At 46.5% G+C, this 22,579-nt stretch overlaps 2 protein-coding genes across 5 annotated transcripts in view; one reads left to right on the top strand and one right to left on the bottom strand.

The window, feature by feature from the left end:
- Nucleotides 1–22,579, top strand: part of C7H7orf50 (chromosome 7 C7orf50 homolog) — a 671,077-nt gene that overhangs the window by 225,170 nt on the left and 423,328 nt on the right. The window lies entirely within an intron of this gene.
- GPER1 (G protein-coupled estrogen receptor 1) overlaps nucleotides 8,950–22,579 on the bottom strand; it is a 30,958-nt gene continuing 17,328 nt past the window's right edge. The window contains exon 2 of the mRNA XM_063932410.1: nucleotides 8,950–10,363. Within this exon, the coding sequence (XP_063788480.1) occupies nucleotides 8,973–10,052 (1,080 nt within the window). The 5' untranslated portion in view covers nucleotides 10,053–10,363 and the 3' untranslated portion in view covers nucleotides 8,950–8,972. The remainder of the gene's footprint in view (nucleotides 10,364–22,579) is intronic.

Here is a 22,579-nt window from a genome sequence, read left to right as displayed (position 1 = left end):
AGGCTCCTGAAGGCTGCTTTACCAAGGTCTCCCTCCGACAAGGAGGCAGTATGGGAAAAAAATTCACGAGCTGTATTCCCAGCAGGTGATAATTAAATTACCCCTCCTACAACAAGAAAAGGGGTATTATTCCACACTATATTGTGGTACTGAAGCCAGAAGGCTAGGTGAGACCTATTCTAAATCTAAAAAAATTTGAACACTTACAAAGGTTCAAATCAAGATGGAGTCACTCAGAGCAGTGATAACGAACCGGGAAGAAGGGGACTATCTGGTGTCCCGAGACATCAGGGATGCTTACCTCCATGTCCCAAATTTGCCCTTATCACTAAGGGTACCTCAGGTTCGTGGTACAGAACTGTCACTATCAGTTTCAGACGCTGCCGTTTGGATTGTCTACGGCACCCCGGGTCTTTACCAAGGTAATGGCCGAAATGATGGTTCTTCTTCGAAGAAAAGGCGTCTTAATTATCCCTTACTTGGACGATCTCCTGATAAGGGCAAAGTCCAGGGAACAGTTGGAGGTCGGAGTAGCACTATCTCGGATACTGTTACAACAGCAGGGGTGGATTCTAAAGATTCCAAAATCGCAGCTGATCCCGACAACAAGTCTCCTGTGCTTAGGGATGATTCTGGACACAGTCCAGAAAAAGGTGTTTCTCCCGGAAGAGAAAGCCAGGGAGTTATCCGAGCTAGTCAGGAACCTCCTAAAATCAGTGCATCATTGCACAAGGGCCATGGTAAAAAAATGGTGACTTCCTTCGAAGCAATTCCAGTCGGCAGATTTCATGCAAGAACTTTTCAGTGGGATCTGCTGGACAAATGGTCCGGATCGCATCTTCAGATGCATCAGCGGATAACCTTATATCCAAGGACAAGGGTGTCTCTCCTGTGGTGGTTACAGAGTGCTCATCTTCTAGAGGGCCGCAGATTCGGCATTCAGTTTTGGATGTTGGTGACCACGGAGGCCAGCCCGAGAGGCTGGGGAGCAGTCACACAAGGAAAAAAAAAAAAAAAAAAAAAAAAAAAATTTCCAGGGAGTGTGATCAAGTCTGGAGATTTTTCTCCACATAAATATAGCTAAGGGTAAATTTATAATGCTCTAAGCTTAGCAAGACCTCTGCTTCAAGGTCAGCCGGTATTGATCCAGTGGGATAAAACATCACGGCAGTCGCCCACGTAAATAGACAGGGCGGCACAAGAAGCAGGAGGGCAGTGGCAAAAACTGCAAGGACTTTTCGCTGGGCGGAAAATCATGTGATAGCACTGTCAGCAGTGTTTCATTCCGGGAATGGAAACTGGGAAGCAGACTTCCTCAGTAGGCACGACCTCCACCCGGCAGAGTGGGAACTTCATGGGGAAGTTTTCCACATAATTGTAAACCGTTGGGAATTACCAAAGGTGGACATGATGGCGTCCCGTCTGAACAAAAAACGGGACAGGTATTGCGCCAGGTTAAGAGACCCTCAGGCAATAGCTGGGGACGTTCTGGTAACACCGTGGGTGTACCAGTCGGTGTATGTGTTCCATCCTCTGCTTTTCATACCTAAGGTACTGAGAATTATAAGACGTAGAGGAGTAAGAACTATACTCATGGCTCCGGATTGGCCAAGAAGGACTTGGTACCCGGAACTTCAAGAGATGCTCACAGAGGACTTATGGCCTCTGCCGCTAAGAAGGGACTTGTTTCAGCAAGTACCATGTCTGTTCCAAGACTTACCGCAGCTGCGTTTGACGGCATGGCGGTGGAACGCCGGATCCTAAGGGAAAAGGCATTCAGGAAGAGGTCATTCCTACCCTGGTCAAAGCCAGAAAGGAGGTGACCGCACAACATTATCACCACATGTGGCGAAAATATGTTGCGTGGTGTGAGGCCAGGAAGGCCCCACGAAGAAATTTCAACTCGGTCGATTCCTGCATTTCTTGCAAACAGGAGTGTCTATGGGCCTCAAATTGGGGTCCATTAAGGTTCAAATTTCGGCCCTGTCGATTTTTCTTCCAGAAAGAAGTGGCTTCAGTTCCTGAAGTCCAGAAGTTTGTCAAGGGAGTATTGCATATACAACCCCCTTTGTGCCTCCAGTGGCACTGTGGGATCTCAACGTAGTTCTGGGATTCCTCAAAACACATTGGTTTAAAACCAGTCAAATCTGTGGATTTGAAGCATCTCACATGAAAAGTGAACATGCTCTTGGACCTGGCCTGGACCAGGCGAGTGTCAAATTGGTGGTTTTTTTCTCAAAAAAGCCCATATCTGTTTGTCCATTCGGACAGGGCAGAGCTGCGGACTCGTCCCCAGTTCTCTCCCTAAGGTGGTGTCAGTGTTTCACCTGAACCAGCTTATTGTGGTGTCTTGCGCCTACTAGGGACTTGGAGGACTCCAAGTTGCTAGATGTGGTCAGGGCCCTGAAAATATAGGTTCCAGGACGGCTGGAGTCAGGAAAACTGACTTGCTGTTATCCTGTATGCACCCAACAAACTGGGTGCTCTTGCTTTTAAGCAGACTTTTGCTAGTTGGATGTGTGATACAATTCAGCTTGCACATTCTGTGGCAGGCCTGCCACAGCCAAAATATGGAAATGCCCATTCCACAAGGAAGGTGGGCTCATCTTGGGCGGCTGCCCGAGGGGTCTCGGCTTTACAACTTTGCCGAGCGGCTATTTAGTCAGGGGCAAACACGTTTGTAAAATCCTACAAATTTGATACCCTGGCTAAGGAGGACCTGGAGTTCTCTCATTCGGTGCTGCAGAGTCATCCGCACTCTCCCGCCCGTTTGGGAGCTTTGGTATAATCCCCATGGTCCTTTCAGGAACCCCAGCATCCACTAGGACGATAGAGAAAATAAGAATTTACTTACCGATAATTCTATTTCTCGGAGTCCGTAGTGGATGCTGGGCGCCCATCCCAAGTGCGGATTATCTGCATTACTTGTACATAGTTACAAAAATCGGGTTATTATTGTTGTGAGCCATCTTTTCAGAGGCTCCGCTGTTATCATACTGTTAACTGGGTTCAGATCACAGGTTGTACAGTGTGATTGGTGTGGCTGGTATGAGTCTTACCCGGGATTCATAAATCCTTCCTTATTGTGTACGCTCGTCCGGGCACAGTACCTAACTGAGGCTTGGAGGAGGGTCATAGGGGGAGGAGCCAGTGCACACCACCTGATCCTAAAGCTTTACTTTTTGTGCCCTGTCTCCTGCGGAGCCGCTATTCCCCATGGTCCTTTCAGGAACCCCAGCATCCACTACGGACTCCGAGAAATAGAATTATCGGTAAGTAAATTCTTATTTTTTTTACATTATTGGCCAAAATATAAGGCAATCAGATTGTAAGATCCACTGGTGCATTGATGGGTAAGACTCTGTAAAGTTCTTATTGTGTTGTGGAAGAGGTTACTGTGGAGGTTAAACGGAGCTGGGGCAAAGCAACAGCACAGAGGGGGTTGGAGGCCGGGCAGTGTGGGTTTGGAGCGGAATGAGGTGACCCAGGGTACTCAGTGTCCCTTTTCTAAAATAACTTTTTCTTGTTCCTGATTTATAACATTGTATGCAGTGTTCTCAAAATTGGTTTTACATCAAGTTTCTAATAGTTATAATAATAAGCAGAATTATTGTTTCAAACTTATCAAGCTCCAAAGTCAGAGCTATTAACGAAATATTACTCTAAACTATTGCGCACCATTGATTTTTAATTGTTAAAGAACACCCGCAGTTGCTGTAGAATCAGACCCATGAACTTTTAATGGAAACACGGATTGATTCAGTTGTTCTGCAATCTGATTGTTCATCAGGAAACTAATAACAGCCTAACACACTTTCACATCGTCTTTGATTTACAGTGTGCGCAATGGACGGTGGTATGAGTGGAACTAATTTCATTATGCTCTCTTCAATACAGTCATTTGCAGCAATAACGTTTCCATCCACCATCTGACGTTTGGCTGTCTCCGTTTGATCTCATAGCATAGTTTTCCCACCTATACATACAATTATTATTATTTTAGGTTTTTGTTTTACAAAAAAAAAAGGGAGCCAATCAATGATGCCAGCTAATGCTATCTTTTTCTTTTTACCAGCTTGTTTCCTGTGTTTTTTTCCAGCTCAGTTCAATCAGCGTGTAGTTTGTAGTTATCACATAAAGAGAAAGGGTTCACAAGGTTATGGCTTAAGTTGATTTAAACATTTCAATAGAGTGAGCCAAGGCCCTGTGCAGACATAGTATTCTGGCACAAAGTGGCTGACTGCATAACAACATGATACACAGTTGCACACAAAGCTGCACGTGTCTGAGTCTGCAAGTACAACTTTGTGCAATTATTACGGGAGACTCACAATCATATGGATCTCTGTTATATCTCAATTTGCAGCCGAGTGGATGGCATCAGGGCATTCTCACATAGAATATGTGTGCCGTGGGCGCGTAGGCGGAATTGCCGGCTATTCAGTTGGGTGTATGCTAAGCTCTGTCAGGTTTCAGATGGATCTTGTGCACCAAAGACAGGGCTGGTGCAAATGCATGCAATGGTGATGACCGCTACTTTCACCAGCGTATGGTTGGGACAGTGCAGTCGCGTAGACTGGCTCTGGATACAGACAGATGTTTGCATTTATTTCTCAGTACCGAATGTGTAGCCTATTTGGGGTATATGTAATAGGGCCTGTGGTGACGGACCTCAGGTGAATGCCTTATTTTTTAAAGCGGAATTCATTTACAGGGCACAACCAGTTTGGTTTTGCCTTATAAATTATTGCTGTTTTAAAAATCTAGCATTTTCATCCAGAGTCCCGCACCTTCGGAAACTCAGCCCCGATTACATTTTCCCCCTTATGTGCAACTGTGACATAATAAGTTTTCTACTTAAAATGTACCTCTTGCATTCACATAGTATAGGCAGATTTTTTTTTATTTACTGGGCCAATTATCAACCTATCCGTTAACTAGGAGCTTGTGAAATGTGAGGCATGAGGTGTAAAGTGCCTCAATTATGCATTGGTGTGAATTGGTGACAGATAACTTTTAATTTACACCATTTCATGCTCTTACCATAGTCATTTGTGCATTGACAACATTAGCCATTTTTAATGATACACACCTCATTCAATCTTCTAGATCAGAGCTGGCCAAACCAGTCCTCAAGATCTACCAACAGTTCACATTTTCCAGACCACCTAGCTGGTACACAGGTGTAGTCATTACTAATTAAGATGTGCTGCATTCATTCCTAACTGACAATTCTACAGATCTCCAGGAGGACTGGAAAACATGAACTGTTGGTAGATCTCGAGGACCGGTTTGGCCAGCCCTGTTCTAGATCAATTTAAAACAATAGCACCAGTTTTAAGATACAAATGAGTGCTCATACTCCTAGTCTGAGTACGCCATGTGTCGCAGGAGGTCAGGTGCGAGCGAGCAGTGTAGCATAGTGACTTTTTCTTTCCATTTGCAGCTTATTTGCCTGCAGATGCAGCAAAACCCCAATCAGTCTGTATCACAGATTCTGGCCTGTGACTTTAACTGCACAGGAATCCATTTTAAATATGTACAAAGTTGCAGGTGAAGCACAACACAACGTGATGTGGAAAAAAAAAATCTATGCCCGCTGCATCGTAGGACTTCATATACAGATTCAGACTCATTCGCACACAGATGTGCAAGTGCTGCTTATCAATTTAGTCAATACAGTCTTGTGAAGCATTCTGTCACATTGTGTACTAAGGTGCACATTTAAGCGAAATTGATGCTTGGTGCAACCCAAGTTGCATGGGATCTTCTGCACCAAGAAGGGTAATTTAGCGTGACTAAAGCTATACTGTATGAGGACACATCTGTATTATAAGATAATTGACTAAGCAAAATAAAGTAGCCTGACCCATAATAGAAGTATAATATGTTTGTTTCAGTGATGCTATCACCTGAAAAAAATCTAATTTCTGCAGCGGGGTACACTGGTATTCCACAGGGAATAACATTGGGGTATAGAGTTGGATCTTGATCCGAGGCACCAACAGGCTAAAGCTTTGACTGTTCCCATGATGCACTGCACCACCTCCTCTATAGCCCCGCCTCCAGGCATTGGAGCTCAGTTTGTAAGTTGGTGCCTGCAGTGCAGGTCACTAATTGGGGGCTGCGCTAGGCGGCCCTGAAAAGAGCTTTTTAAAAAAACTTTAAGGGCCGCAGCACTTTTATGTTATTCTGACATGCTGTGCTGTGGCTCCATCACCTCCCTCAGCGACGCTGCATACTCCCGCGGCCTGGTTCCTGGGTACTTTCAGCGGGGACGCACCGGTTTCTAGGCACACCACCGCTACTGCTCTTCTGGATGGCGTGGCTGCATGACAGGAAGGCGGTAAGAGGGTCCCCCAGGTGGGACCCGCCTGTAAATCGCGATCCAGTCGCGGTCCCTGGAGACGGACCGCGCCGCTGGTGTTGACACTGTGGCCGTACAGGGACCCCACTATGTCCACCAGGGCAGGGAGCACAGGTCGGATTTACCAAAAATCAGTTTGTAATAGGCTCCATAGTACCCGGTGGTGAAGTCCAGCACAGTGCTGACCTGTAGCTCCTCCCCCAGATCCGGGCGCCATCTACTGCTGGTGTTCCCACCCTGGAGCTGCATCTCTCTCTCTCCCTCACTCCCTGAAGAGATTTTGGCGCCATTACATAGCTGTGCTGATCTCCGGAACTGCTGGGCACTGTCTCCTCTGTAAAACCGCCTGTTTTGTCAGCGCTGTGTATTTACAGACACTTAAGTATTCTACATGTCATTTTAGACAGTGTTAGTTAAGGTGTACTGCTATATGAATATTTAGTACAAGTATTCTGTGATATACATCCAGTGTTTACTGTGCATTGTTATATCTGTATACATATCTATATGTAGATTTACTAGTCCAGTGCAGTCTTATTGTTTATATGTAATAATTTCTGCATTGTACCTGTGACTGTGTGTGCCTATAGCTGCTGTGTGGATTCTACTCTGTGTATCACACGTATTGCTATCACTATATTTTGTACCCTGGGGGGCTAAGTGCATCAGGGTCTCATTTAAAATATAGTGTTCCACAGGATATACTGTTTTGTATTTTTCACTGTGTGTTTCAGTCACCTCACACCGCTTAAATCCTCTGTTTTGTGCTTTGCATTTGCTATCACATAACACAGGGTGTTTTTGCAGGTATTGTGTTTGTCTGGCTATATTGTACTTTTGCGCCCTAAGGCTACATTCCCAATAATGTCTTCTACACAGGCCCTCCTGCATCATGCAGTGCTGGCGCCACAGATTTGACTGAGGAAAAGCTTTCAGCTGAGGGTTCAGGTACTGGGCGCCCTGCATCTTCCAGTCAGTCTGCAGCAACTGTAGCAAATCAGGACCCACCTTGGGCTGCTTTTTCAAGTATGCTGAATACGCTTGTAACGCGGCATACACCCCCTGTGGGACCACCTGTGCCACTGCAGCCACATATTGTCCCTGTAGTTAACCTACCTTGAGCGGATCCTCTGTCTACCCAGTTACAACAATTAAATCAGTCTTTGGTTAGACAAAAACCTACCCCTCGCCCTGCTGGGGCCAAGGGGTCATCTTAGCGGGCCATTTCTTCCTTGTAATCCACTAATATTTCGGATGATTCTTCCGATGAGGATGGGAATTATACTGATCCGTCAGATACTGATACAGTTGCTTCTGTTGAGGAATCTACAAATCAAGTTGATGTTCCTGACCTAGTGGAGGCTATCAAGCTGATTCTCCAGATTGACGATGATATTGAGTCCCCTGCTACGTCTAAGAAACCTGATCAGTTTAAACGTCAGAAGGTTGCTAAAGTAGTTTTACCGCATTCTGACCTTTTACATCAGGAATCCTGGTCATCTCCAGGAAATACATTTTCCCTGTCCAAAAAGATGCTGGCTCGTTACCCTATCCCTGCGAAGTTGAACTCTCATGTCGCCCGTCTAATCTCTTTCTGCGAGGTACACTGGATTCCACAGGGCCAACACCCTGACGCACTTAGCTTCTTTGGGTTTGTATGACATTAGCCGCTAGTCCCTTCTCCTGTCGTGAGAATGTGGTTCCATGTGACTAACATCTACCGTCTCGCTTACTTGCTACTGCATTGGACTGGTTAACAAAACTGAGCTCCAGTGCCTGGAGGAGTTGCTATAGAGGAGGCGGTGCAGTGCATTCTGGGAACAGACAATGCTTTAGCCTGTTGGTGCCTCGGCTCAAGATCCAACTCTACACCCCAATGTTATTCCCTGTGGAATCCAGTGTACCTCGCAGAAAGAGATTTAACAGTGGTAAGTCTACCATAAATCTCCTTTTTTTTAATGTTCTCATCTGTTTTACCTGATGTCTCTATTCCAATAACACCCCTGGACAAAAACTGTGAGTAAGCAGTGGAGAACTAATCACAAGCCGCAGTCTCTTCTTTGTGATTGGTCCTCCTTCCTGCACCTCCTCTCTGCCACATAAAAGCTGGTGAACGGAATTGATTAGCCGGTTATGCATTGCAGATTTGTCAGAGGTCTCAAAAAAGCAGAACGCTGGCTAAGAGGAGCCACCTTAGTAAAATCTTTTATCCAGATAGCGGTACAGCTTTAAAGAGCTACCTTTACAGTGCCTTGTAACAATTTCTAATAAAATGTATTGCTGTACACTGTTTGGGTTCTGTTAAAAAGAGGAAAAACCTTTAAACATCCATTATTTCTGACATATTAATTTGAATTATTTTGTCAGTATATCAATAAGGCTTTTTTGGCCACTGAAATGTCATTGTAAATATGACTTTTCTTTTTCCAGGCAGTAATATTTGATCCTTGTGTTAATACTACTCTGGCAGTTAATTTTGCCCTATCACTGAGTAAGTCGTACAATGCTTACCAATATTTAATCATAATCAAGAGCGTATTTATGCAAATGAGCCTGGAACCACAAAGGGACGAAACTCTTGATTAAAAAAAGATGACATATTTATTTACACACTGCTGTTATATTTAACTTCATACTGCTCTCTGCTCTCAGGAATGACGGATTTAAGCGACACTTGGCAGATGCGATTGAAAGCAGACATTCTCCTCTTGCCTTTGATGTACAGGCGCAGTTTGTCCCTAAAGGTTTCACCTAGAAAGCTGTAAATGAGTGGGTTTAAGCAGCTGTTGGAGAATGCTGCCAGATTCACAATGTGCCCAGTCAGTGGGTGGCTGTGCCTGAAAGACTGGTTATGCCGCTGGTCATCACTGCTCAGCAGTGCAATACTAATAAATACATTTTCTGGTAGCCAACAGATGAAAAACACCAGGACAACCACCACAATCATTCTCAGTGCCTTTTGCCGCCTTGGCCGCAGGTTTCGGTGTTTGTGCGCCCTTATCAACATGCGGAAGATTAAGGAGTAGCAAAGGCCAATGATTGCAAAGGGAATGATGAAGCCCAGGGTGATCTCCAGCCATTGGATCTCTTTCACATCCGCAAAGCAGAAATTCCCATCCTCCGTGTGCTGTACTTGTACCACAGTAAATGGCAGCAGGGTGGCTGATATGGACGCCATCCATATGAGTCCGCAGCTCAACCGAGCATGCTCTTTAGTCCGGAATATATTGGATTTCATCACTTTGGCCAGTGCGATATACCTGTCGAAGCTCATCCACGTGAGAAAGAAGATGCTGCTGTACATATTGATTTGGAGAAAAAGAGACATGAAAGTGCACAGTATGGTAATATCGTAATATTTCTCGCTAAGGTTGAAGACCTCAATCAGAGAGTCTGCAACCAAGATCAGGTCAGCAGCGGCCAGGTTGATAAAGTACAAATCTGGGATGGTCATCTTTTCTCGGAAACTGATGTTAACAACCAAAATCATGATGTTTCCAATAAATCCAATGGGGAAAAGCAAAACTGTGTAGAGGCATGACAGGACGAGCCCGATGAAATAATGCCGGTTGATGTCCAGAAGGCCGCTGTTCGGCAAGCTTTCATTGCAATTATATGATTCATTCACCTCCAGTAATGAAACATTGCATGCGATTGATGGCAGTCCTGCATTATACACGTCCATCTTGAGAGTTTAATTAAAAGAAGATATGTGTAATAAAGCAAAATGTGAAAGGTCCATTATTATCCATACTGCGGGGGCAATGTGTAGCAGTCACCTCATTGTAGTAGATCATTTCATGAGGAGTGCCTCCTCCCTGTACCACGTCTGAAGCAGGGTAAGCACATGGAATGACCGACACTCTGCTAAACACGCTCTACGTTTCTTGGTCAGTGGCATTTTCATAACTTTCTCTGTGCGTTGTTCACATCAACAAGCAATGGGCGTGTTCTTCGGTTTCCACGTCCATCCTTTAACCTCTTCACTCTTCAATGCTGAAACGATAAAATCATTTGTTGGTGACTCTTATCAGCTGTGAGTGTGGGTTTAGCATGTTATGAAAGTTAACAGTCATTTTACACTTTCTCTCCAAGATCAATTGCCTTCGACCCTGTCACAACAGGGTAACAATCGTCATCATTGATCTTATTAATCAATAACCTGCAGGATCTGCGACATCATTATAGAGACAGTATGAGAATACAGCCAATCAACATCCTTAGAATTAGTGACATCACAGCACTGTTTAAATACAACCAATTAATGACCCAGGAACCACTGATATCACAAAGACCCTTTCTGATAATGCAGCCAATTATGACGCAGTAAACAATTATATCACTGAGCTGTATTTCTGCATTCACTGTAGACCTGTGTATGTTCTGTGTGTAGAACGTTGTTGATTGCTGTGTAGTACACAATGGGGAGAGTTGCCTATAGCAACCAGTCAACTTCCTGATATAATTTTATAGAATGTACTTGATAATCGTTAGAAGGTTTGGTACATCTCCTCTCTTTAGCCCATATGACTATTTACATAGTCTATATTCACATCATATAATTATTTTTATTACGGCATTTTAATTACTTCTCCATAGTGCCTGTGAAATCCTGTATTACTTTTAGCTTCAGATTGGGCTTGAGAAGCAGACCTCTTATATCTTAATGCAAAATCAATTCTCTGTAGTCAAATGGGCAATTTGTCTTTTTCATTGGTTTATTTACATTGGATTGGGATGCATTTAACCCCCCGGATTCTCCTGTTTTCTCATTAAAACCCCAACATAGAAAACGCTTTGTTTAATCTTTAACCCGTGTGTTCCCGAGGGACTGCTCAGTAGTTTGCTTAGACTGGTCTCACAGCCCTGCATCATGGGCCCTGACAACACTTAATTCTAGTGACGTCCTGGAGCGACAATATTGCTGCTGCAATATCGAGAATGTATAATTGTTTATAAGGCACAGGATATTACATAGAGGACAACAATGCTTGGCGTACTGACAAAAACTGTTCAGCTACTTTTCATTGCACTGATCTTATGATATGAATAATGTCACTGGTTTGTTTATTCTGTGTTCTAATATGGTCTCCTGGGTGAGGTGAATGTGGGATGCCAGGTGCTGCATTGTTAGACTGTGCATGGTACTGAATGCGTGCATGTTCTCGGTTGGTGGTGTGTATATGGAGACAAGTGTTTATGCCTGTTCATCATAAAATATATATTTGTGTGTTTTGGCTGGATGCAGTTATTTACAGTGCAGTCTAATGGCTGCTGCTAACGTGTTCCTATATGAAGTCCCGCAGCTGCCGTTTCGGTCCTCATTCCACCAGCTAACTGCATGCACTTGCATATAGTTTGTGCATGTATTCATAAATGTCTGTGTAATACATACATTTCTGAATATTGTGCTTTGGGCAATTGTTATTTTTTTAAAAATGTTTAGAATGATTGAATGAATGCAGTTGTTTGAGTATGGGTTTCTATAGAGATTAAGAGCCACCAATAGTGCCTTAGTTATATCACTAAAGCTGGGTACACACCTTCCATCGGTGTAACATGGCGATGCAATGTCAATATTGCACCGCCGCACACACTATACAATCCGCTGTACGACAGAGCCGCTACATGTAACTGCACCTCATTGTTCGTGGAATTGTTTCATTGGACGTTCAGTGCATCCAGTGGGACGGTTCAATAAACTACAGCCAGGAATGACCAATCAGGAATAAACACTATACAATGTGTATGATATATCATTCAGATCCGCTTTGGAACGATATATTGCACAATTTAACTTATACTTTGTACCCAGATGAAGTCCTAGTGAAGCGATAAGTGCAATTGCATCAATATTAAGCTGACCCTCAAAATGGCTATCTCCATTTTTCTTCATTGATGATGGATTTTGACTTTACATATCACTAGTTTCCTCCCTTACTAATAAAAAGTGCATTCTAATATAGGCATTCCAGTATAGCCAGATAGCCAAGGCATTGCGTGACTTGTCTAGCACTGTTCCTCTTTCTCCATAGCCAGATTTTGTATAGCTTGTTTGTTGGTGGAAAAAGGAGCAGTTATATGTTCCACTGTATAACGCATCCGTCTCCCTACTATTACATGATAGCCAGGAGTATTATGATTACTATTATAATATTTCTCTAACGTCCTAGTGGATGCTGGGGACTCCGTAAGGACCATGGGGAATAGACGGGCTCCGCAGGAGACTGGGCACTCTAAAGAAAGATTTAGTACTACCTGGTGTGCACTGGCTCCTCCCTCTATGCCCCTCCTCCAGACCTCAGTTAGAATCTGTGCCCGGCCAGAGCTGGGTGCTTTTAGTGGGCTCTCCTGAGCTTGCTAAGAAGAAAGTATTTTAGTTAAGGTTTTTTTTTTTTTTTTCAGAGAGCTTCTGCTGGCAACAGACTCTCTGCTACGTGGGACTGAGGGGAGAGAAGCAAACCTACTAACTGCGGCTAGGTTGCGCTTCTTAGGCTACTGGACACCATTAGCTCCAGAGGGATCGAACACAGGTACCTAACCTTGATCGTCCGTTCCCGGAGCCGTGCCGCCGTCCCCCTCGCAGAGCCAGAAGTACAGAAGCAGCAGAAGCATGAAGACATCGAAATCGGCGGCAGAAGACTCCTGTCTTCACTTAAGGTAGCGCACAGCACTGCAGCTGTGCGCCATTGCTCCCGCAGCACACCCGCACACTCCGGTCACTGTAGGGTGCAGGGCGCAGAGGGGGGCGCCCTGGGCATCAATTAAGGTACCTTTTGGCAAAATAACACATATATCCAGTCAGGCACTGGATATATGTTCGAGCCCCCGCCATTTTTTACACATAGAAGCGGGACAGAAGCCCGCCGCTGAGGGGGCGGGGCCTTCTTCCTCAGCACACCAGCGCCATTTTCTCTTCACAGCTCCGCTGGAAAGACGCTCCCCAGGCTCTCCCCTGCAGTATCCAGGTGCAAAAAGGGTAAAAAGAGAGGGGGGGCACATAAATTTAGGCGCAAAACGATCACAAACAGCAGCTACTGGGTAATCACTAAGGTACAGTGTAATCCCTGGGTTATATAGCGCTGGGGTGTGTGCTGGCATACTCTCTCTCTCTGTCTCCCCAAACGCCTTTGTGGGGTCCTGTCCTCAGTCAGAGCATTCCCTGTGTGTGTGCGGTGTGTCGGTACGTCAGTGTCGACATGTTTGATGAGGAAGGATATGTGGAGGCAGAACAAGTGCAGGTGAATGAGGTGTCGCCGCCGACACCTGATTGGATGGATATGTGGAAGGTGTTATATGATAATGTAAGCTCCTTACATAACAGGTTGGATAAAGCTGTAGCCTTGGGACAGTCAGGGTCTCAACCCATGCCTGATCCTACAATGCAGAGGCCGTCAGGGTCTCACAAGCGCCCACTATCCCAGATGGTTGACACAGATGCCGACACGGAGTCTGACTCCAGTGTCGATGACGATGATGCAAAGTTGCAGCCTAAAATGACTAAAGCCATCCGCTACATGATTATAGCAATGAAGGATATATTGCACATATCAGAGGAAAACCCTGTCCCTGACAAGAGGGTTTATATGTATGGGGAGAAAAAGCAAGAAGTGACTTTTCCCCCTTCACATGAATTAAATGAATTATGTGTAAAAGCGTGGGATTCCCCTGATAGGAAAGTAGTAATTTCCAAGAGATTACTGATGGCGTATCCTTTCCCGCCAACGGACAGGTTACGCTGGGAATCCTCCCCGAGTCTAGACAAGGCGTTGACACGCTTATCTAAGAGGGTGGCCCTGCCGTCTCAGGATACGGCCGCCCTAAAGGATCCTGCGGATAGAAAGCAGGAAGCTATCCTGAAGTCTGTTTATACACATTCTGGTACTCTACTGAGGCCAGCAATTGCTTCGGCCTGGATGTGTAGTGCTGTAGCAGCTTGGACTGATAATCTCTCGGAGGAGATAGATACCCTGGACAGGGACACTGTACTACTGACCCTGGGACATATCAAGGACGCTGCCCTATATATGCGCGATGCCCAGAGGGACATTTGCCTGCTGGGCTCTAGAATAAACGCAATGTCCATTTCTGCCAGAAGGGTCTTATGGACTCGGCAATGGACAGGGGATGCCGACTCTAAAAAACACATGGAGGTTTTGCCTTATAAGGGTGAGGAATTATTTGGGGATGGTCTCTCGGACCTAGTTTCCACTGCTACGGCAGGGAAGTCAAATTTCTTGCCTTATGTTCCCTCACAGCCGAAGAAAGCACCGTATTACCAAATGCAGTCCTTTCGTTCGCAAAAGAGCAAGAAAGTCAGAGGGGCATCTTTTCTTGCCAGAGGCAGGGGTAGAGGAAAAAATGCTGCACCATGCAGCTAGTTCCCAGGAACAAAAGTCCTACCCTGCTTCCACTAAATCCACCGCATGACGCTGGGGCTCCACAGGCGGAGCCAGGAGCGGTGGGGGCGCGTCTCCGAAATTTCAGCCACCAGTGGGTTCGCTCACATGTGGATCCTTGGGCTATACAAATTGTGTCTCAGGGATACAAGCTGGAGTTCGAAGTGACGCCCCCTCACCGTTACCTAAAATCGGCCTTGCCAGCTTCCCCCATGGAAAGGGAGGTAGTGCTGGCGGCAATTCACAAGCTATACCTCCAGCAGGTGGTAGTAAAGGTTCCCCTCCTTCAACAGGGAAGGGGTTACTATTCCACTATGTTTGTGGTACCGAAACCGGACGGTTCGGTCAGGCCCATCTTGAATTTAAAATCCCTGAATATTTATCTGAGGAAATTCAAGTTCAAAATGGAATCGCTCAGAGCGGTCATTGCAAGTCTGGAAGAGGGGGATTTCATGGTGTCTCTGGACATCAAGGATGCTTACTTGCATGTCCCCATTTATCCGCCTCATCAAGAGTACCTCAGGTTTGTGGTACAGGACTGTCATTACCAATTCCAGACGCTGCCGTTTGGCCTGTCCACGGCACCGAGAATATTTACCAAGGTGATGGCGGAGATGATGGTGCTCCTTCGGAAGCAAGGAGTTACAATTATCCCATACTTGGACGATCTCCTCATAAAGGCGAGGTCCAGGGAGCAGTTACTGATCAGCGTAGCACACTCTCAGGAAGTGTTGCGGCAGCACGGCTGGATTCTGAATATTCCAAAGTCGCAGCTGATCCCTACGAAGCGTCTGCCCTTCCTGGGCATGATTCTGGATACAGGCCAGAAGAAGGTATTTCTCCCGGAGGAGAAGGCTCAGGAGCTCGTGACTCTGGTCAGGGACCTCCTGAAACCAAAACAGGTTCGGTGCATCACTGCACGCGAGTCCTGGGAAAGATGGTGGCGTCATACGAAGCCATTCCCTTCGGCAGGTTCCATGCCAGGATTTTTCAGTGGGATCTGTTGGACAAGTGGTCAGGATCGCATCTTCAGATGCATCGGCTGATCACCCTGGCCCCCAGGGCCAGGGTGTCTCTTCTGTGGTGGCTGCAGAGGGCTCACCTCCTCGAGGGCCGCAGGTTCGTCATACAGGACTGGGTCCTGGTGACCACGGATGCAAGCCTCCGAGGTTGGGGGGCAGTCACTCAGGGAAGAAACTACCAAGGGCTGTGGTCAAGTCAGGAGACTTGTCTGCACATAAATATCCTAGAACTAAGGGCCATATACAACGCCCTAAGCCAAGCGGAGCCTCTGCTTCGAGACCAACCAGTGCTGATTCAGTCAGACAACATCACTGCAGTGGCCCATGTCAACCGACAGGGCGGCACAAGAAGCAGGGTGGCGATGGCAGAAGCCACCAGGATTCTTCGTTGGGCGGAGAATCACGTGCAGGCACTGTCAGCAGTGTTCATTCCGGGGGTCGACAACTGGGAAGCAGACTTCCTCAGCAGACACGACCTCCACCCGGGAGAGTGGGGACTTCATCACGAAGTCTTCACGCTGATTGCAAATCGATGGGAACTCCCACAGGTGGACATGATGGCGTCACGCCTCAACAAAAAGCTAAACAGGTATTGCGCCAGGTCAAGGGACCCTCAGGCGATAGCTGTGGACGCACTAGTAACACCATGGGTGTTCCAGTCGGTCTATGTGTTTCCTCTTCCTCTCATACCCAAGGTGCTGAGAATTGTAAGAAAAAGAGGAGTGAGAACAATATTCATTGCTCCGGATTGGCCAAGAAGGACTTGGTACCCGGAACTGCAAGAAATGCTCACAGAGGACCCATGGCCTCTGCCTTTCAGACAGGACCTGTTACAACAAGGCCCTGTCTGTTCCAAGACTTACCGCGGCTGCGTTTGACGGCATGGCGGTTGAACGTCGGATCCTAGCGGAAAAGGGCATTCCGGATGAAGTTATTCCTACGCTGATAAAGGCTAGGAAAGACGTGACAGCAAAACATTATCACCGTATATGGCGAAAATATGTTGCTTGGTGTGAGGCCAGGAAGGCCCCTACAGAGGAATTCCAGCTGGGTCGATTCCTGCACTTCCTACAGTCAGGAGTGACTTTGGGCCTAAAATTAGGGTCCATAAAGGTCCAGATTTCGGCCCTATCCATTTTCTTTCAAAGGGAACTGGCTTCACTGCCTGAGGTTCAGACGTTTGTTAAGGGAGTGCTGCATATTCAGCCCCCTTTTGTGCCACCAGTGGCACCTTGGGATCTTAACGTGGTCTTGGGGTTCCTGAAGTCCCACTGGTTTGAGCCACTTAAGACCGTGGAGCTAAAGTATCTCACATGGAAAGTGGTCATGCTGTTGGCCTTAGCGTCGGCTAGGCGTGTGTCAGAATTGGCGGCTTTGTCCTGTAAAAGCCCCTATCTGGTTTTTCATATGGACAGGGCAGAATTGCGGACTCGTCCGCAATTTCTACCAAAGGTTGTGTCTTCGTTTCATTTGAACCAACCTATTGTGGTGCCTGCGGCTACTCGTGACTTGGAGGATTCCAAGTTGCTGGACGTGGTCCGGGCTTTGAAGACTTATGTTAACAGAACGGCTGGAGTCAGGAAGACTGACTCGCTGTTTATCCTGTATGCATCCAACAAGCTGGGTGCTCCTGCTTCAAAGCAAACTATTGCGCGCTGGATCTGTAACACGATTCAGCAGGCTCATTCTGCGGCAGGATTGCCGCATCCAAAATCAGTGAAAGCCCACTCCACAAGGAAGGTGGGCTCTTCTTGGGCGGCTGCCCGAGGGGTCTCGGCATTACAGCTTTGCCGAGCTGCTACTTGGTCGGGTTCAAACACTTTTGCAAAATTCTACAAGTTTGATACCTTGGCTGAGGAGGACCTTGTGTTTGCCCATTCGGTGCTGCAGAGTCATCCGCACTCTCCCGCCCGTTTGGAGGCTTTGGTATAATCCCCATGGTCCTTACGGAGTCCCCAGCATCCACTAGGACGTTAGAGAAAATAAGATTTTACTCAGCGGTAAATCTTTTTCTCGTAGTCCGTAGTGGATGCTGGGCGCCCGTCCCCAGTGCGGACTTTCTGCAATACGTGTATATAGTTATTGCTTAATTAAGGGTTATATTATATTGGCATCCTTTGGTTGATGCTATGTTGTCTGTTCATACTGTTAACTGGGTAAGGTTATCACAAGTTATATGGTGTGATTGGTGTGGCTGGTATGAGTCTTACCCTGGATTCCAAAATCCTTTCCTTGTAATGTCAGCTCTTCCAGGCACAGTTTCCTTAACTGAGGTCTGGAGGAGGGGCATAGAGGGAGGAGCCAGTGCACACCAGGTAGTACTAAATCTTTCTTTAGAGTGCCCAGTCTCCTGCGGAGCCCGTCTATTCACCATGGTCCTTACGGAGTCCCCAGCATCCACTACGGACTACGAGAAAAAGATTTACCGGTGAGTAAAATCTTATTTTTATTTATATGTCTCCACAGGAGTTATGTAATGCCCTATATAGGAACATAAAGCAAAAGTACAAGGGTAATTATACAGGGCCATCACAGACAAATTCACAATTTTACAAATTTTACACCTGATGACGAGGTCTATTCATGAAAGAATGCGATTTTTATAACTAAACATCGCATTCTTATAACGTGAGTTTTTTAAACTTTTAACTAGCTTTTCATTAACACTTCTCTTCTCCTCTTTGCAATCCAGTAACTGGGTTTTCAATGATCTCGGCTTCTCCCTCTTTCCTTCGGCTTCATTCCTTCTTACTGCGCATGCGCCGGGGAAGGTGCAGCAGCGGTGACGGGACACTAGTCAGAGTGGTGTATGGGAGGATAGCAGTGGCGGGGGTAGTATCGCAGCCAGAGGTCACTGGGGCAGAGTCTGACAGACAGGAGGAGGAGACCCGGCATATGCATAATTGCATATGCCTTGGGCTCCTCTGATTTGCCGGCACCATTTTGCAGGCCCTCTACGCCATCCTCAGATGGCAAATGGCTTTTGATAAGTGAAGTGGAAAGCTTTGCTTTCCATGCTTTTATGAATCACTCTCCCCATACTAATGTATGGGGTCGCAATCAGACACTGAGCTGGGGTACTTCTGGGGCAATCTGAGGTTTTGCCACGGTAACCCCATCTGTGAATAGAGATAGCAGTGAAAAGTCCTGTTATCACTGATAAAGGGCTTTTCACTTCAACATGATTAGACCATTATGTAAAGCCCACAGAGAGTGAAAGGGCCCTGCTCACCAGAGCTTACATTCTAGATAGGTGATGGGTTGACGCATAAAAGGGGAGAGGTGCAGAGTTGGGTTTTGCAGAGGCAGGGGAGTTAGGAGGAGGGATAGTAGGCTTGACGTAAATAAATTAGTTTTTAGAGAGAGTTGTCTGTAGAGAGGTGATGTCACAGCATATGTAATTATGTAATTCCTGTTTGATGCAGAGTGGGTTGCGAGGACAAGAGCGGGGGGAAATGAAGATGGCAAAAAGGGTTGGAGCATTGGGATGAGTTGAGCAATTTTCAGTAGGATTGCTCAGCAAGTGAAAGAGTAGAGCTGTAGGAGATCATAAATGTGAATTGGAGGAAGTGAGTGAGAGTGCGCAATTTCTCCCAGAGATGATCAGCGTTATTGGAGAAAGCAAGTCAGAGTGGAGTGCCAGGGTAATGGTGTAGGTTAATGGTGACCGCCAGAGTAGTAAAGTCTAGGAGAAAGGTGAGGGCACAATTATGAAGCGGAACAGTCTGGTCAGGGCAGGAGATTGGGTATTGAAGAAAAGGGAGGGAGAGAAACTGGAATATCAAGATTATACCTGGTAAGAGCAGGGCCATGTTTACGGAATACATATGATATACCGGCTGTCAGGATGCCAGCTGTCAGTATCCCGGCATACCGACAGCAAGTCCCCTCGTGGGCTCTCTGCGCTCACCACACATTGGGCCTGGTGGCGAGCTTTCTTTTTCATCCACTAGGGGTCACTGGAGTACTCTTGGGATATGGACGGCTTAGCAGAAACAAAGGCACTGAATATTTAAATTTAGAACTCTCCACCCCTCCATATCCCAGAGTACCTCAGTGTACGACCTCAGTGTTTTTTCCGTGCTCACAGCAATAACAAGGCTTGTGGGGACTTCCCACACTTGGTGGAAGATTTTATTAATTTTTCATTTTTACTTTTTAATTTTTACACTTAGCACATCCCTTCCCAGTTTCTGGAAAAACATGGGTCCGGGATGGTGCCGCTGCAAGGCAGCGCATGGCGTGTCGGTCCTCACAAAGAGCACCCTCACAGCCACAGGCAGCCCACTGTCTCCTGCAACAGCTGGACGGAGCTTACACATAGAAGCCCCGTCGCAGCCATGACCTGAGGAGCTGGACGGAGCTTACAGATAGAAGCCCCGTCGCAGCCATTACCGGAAAGCGTCGCAGACCTTCCTACAAAAGGTATGCTGGGGAAACGGGGCGGTCAGCGCAGGCTGCCGCCCCGCTGTGTGGGGTCCGTGGGTAAAGCCGACCGCTCACTACCGTGATAGCCGCCCCAGCCGCTCCAGTGCCCCGTCTGCCGCTCCGACGCCCCACGCTCCGTCCTCCTGCCAGGCGCTCCGTCCTCCCGCCAGGCGCGCCGCCCACCACAACCGTCAGCGGTGCTCACACAGGGAGACCCGCCGCACAGAGGGAGACCCACCGCAGCTTCGCTCCGTCAGCGGTGCTCACAGAGACAGACCCGCGCAGCTTGCCTAGCGACGCCGCGCTCCGGCCAGCCGACCTCTGCTGCTCTGGACTATGGTCCCTCGCCTCCCTGCAATGAGCTTCCCGGCTCCCCGCTGAGACACAGCGCTACAGGGAGTACAGGGAAGGGGGGGGAGTGGGGGACCTGGCTGTTTACTGCGTGGCTGCAGCTGCCAGATGCTGCAAGGGGAAAATCACGGTGTAATAGGCTGTTGAGCCTAGATATATATTAACAGGCTGCCATATCTATAGAAGATATTAATATTAACAGGCTACATATCTATAGAAGATATTAATACATAATTAACTGCAGGCAGAGCTTATATTAAATGTGACCTGCCTGTGATTGTATTGTAACCTGCATGTGATTATCAGTGTATACTAGACTGTGATTATCAGTGTATACTAGACTGTGATTATCAGTGGCAGCAGGTATTGTAACTTCTCCTGTGAGTCTCAGGGTAAGCATGGCATGGGGGCCATTTTAATCATGTTTCCTGTTTCTTCCAGTGGTAATTCCAGAACATTCCTGCCCTACATCTCTACGCCACCGGAGGCGCAGGGGTGTTAGTGGAAATTTTGGTTCAGGTTTCACATGGGCCCATGTAAACTTTATTTAGCCATAAATATATATATATATATTACGCACCTTAAGTACACATTTTACTGAGTCGTGCAAGTGTCTGTCCTTTGGCTATTGTGGTGTCTGTCTGTATAAGGGGTAAGGCTCCAACACAGACTAAATATAAGGTTTACTACAATGTCTGTACATAAATCTACCACAGATTCAGTTGGTTTGTAGGTTTCCACTCCGGAAGCCGGGTCAGTCCCAGATCCTATGTTAAGCATTGGCAATTCAAATTAACTCCGCTCGACAGGAGCGGTAAGATCGGAGTCTCGGAAGTTACTCCGCCAGCTCTAACGAAGGAGTCTCAGTCTTTCCAAAGGTCCAATTTCCCTTTGGGTACCAGGGTGTTAATTTAACTGGTCTTATAATTTAATGCAGTCTGACAATTATATGTCAAACCTCACAGCGATACCTACGAGAAGGGTACATTAGACCAGCAGTCAGATAGTGCTGGGTTTTGACAACCATACATTGCTAATAACCAGTGAGTCAGTGTCTCAATTTTTACAGAGACTAAGTAGACTCTAACATCTAATCCGTCGAATTTAATAAACAACAGATCTTCAATGAGTTATTATTTAGAATATCTGACTAACATTTAACTCTATTTACCCGTTTCCATGGGACAATCCGCCATTGGTGAATTCGTCTGTGACAAACATTATAAAGACCCAAGATACATTTGGGTCACTAGACGCTCTATGTATGTAAACAATGACGATCACTGTTAATGAGAAGCTGCAGAGTATCTCTGTAAAGCTTCTGCTGACGCCTGTTACCTCGATTCTCGCTTTTCATCGTCGCTAGTTTCAGCACAACAAGGCCAGAAGTTGTTTGGTCCTAAATTTGATATTCAGGTTGCCGCCTCCGGTATCAAAACGGAAATACTTTGGTCCGACGTTTAATCCCTTTAGACTTCAGTCTTTTCAAGGCTGTGGTACAAAACCAGTCACGACTTGTAACGCCAGGGTGCTAAAGTCAACAAGCCAGTGGCTTGACTTAGGCCATTTCGATTTTCCAATTGTGGAAGCGCGCCTTTACACGTTACATTGGCCGGGTTTCCAGACATCCACTCATGGATGTATCCGCTATTTACATAAAAGACAAGACTGCCTCTGTCGGACGAAATTAGGCGTTTTGGCAGGTTGCCATTCAGTCTCTGCTGGTTTCAGATGTTTTTATTTCCAGGCCTGGTACACCAACAGAGTCAGGGTTACTTATTCCCCTCTGTTTGGGGTAACGAAGCCGGAGGGCTCCGTCGCAGTCTCAATCAGCAAGTCACTTACTACAGTTTGAAAATGGATTTTCTGCGGTTAGTATTTGCATATTTGGAGCCACAAGATTGCATGATTGCGCTTGATCTTCACAATGCGTATTTACCCATTCCGGTTTGGTCACCGCATCACAGGTTCTGGCGTTTTGCAATACGCCACAACCATTAACCATTTCAGGT

The sequence above is a fragment of the Pseudophryne corroboree genome, chromosome 7 (genome assembly GCF_028390025.1).
Source record: "Pseudophryne corroboree isolate aPseCor3 chromosome 7, aPseCor3.hap2, whole genome shotgun sequence".
Classification (NCBI taxonomy): Eukaryota; Metazoa; Chordata; class Amphibia; order Anura; family Myobatrachidae; genus Pseudophryne; species Pseudophryne corroboree.
The sequence above is the reverse complement of the archived record's forward strand: the minus strand, read 5'-3'. Positions and strand labels throughout refer to the sequence as shown.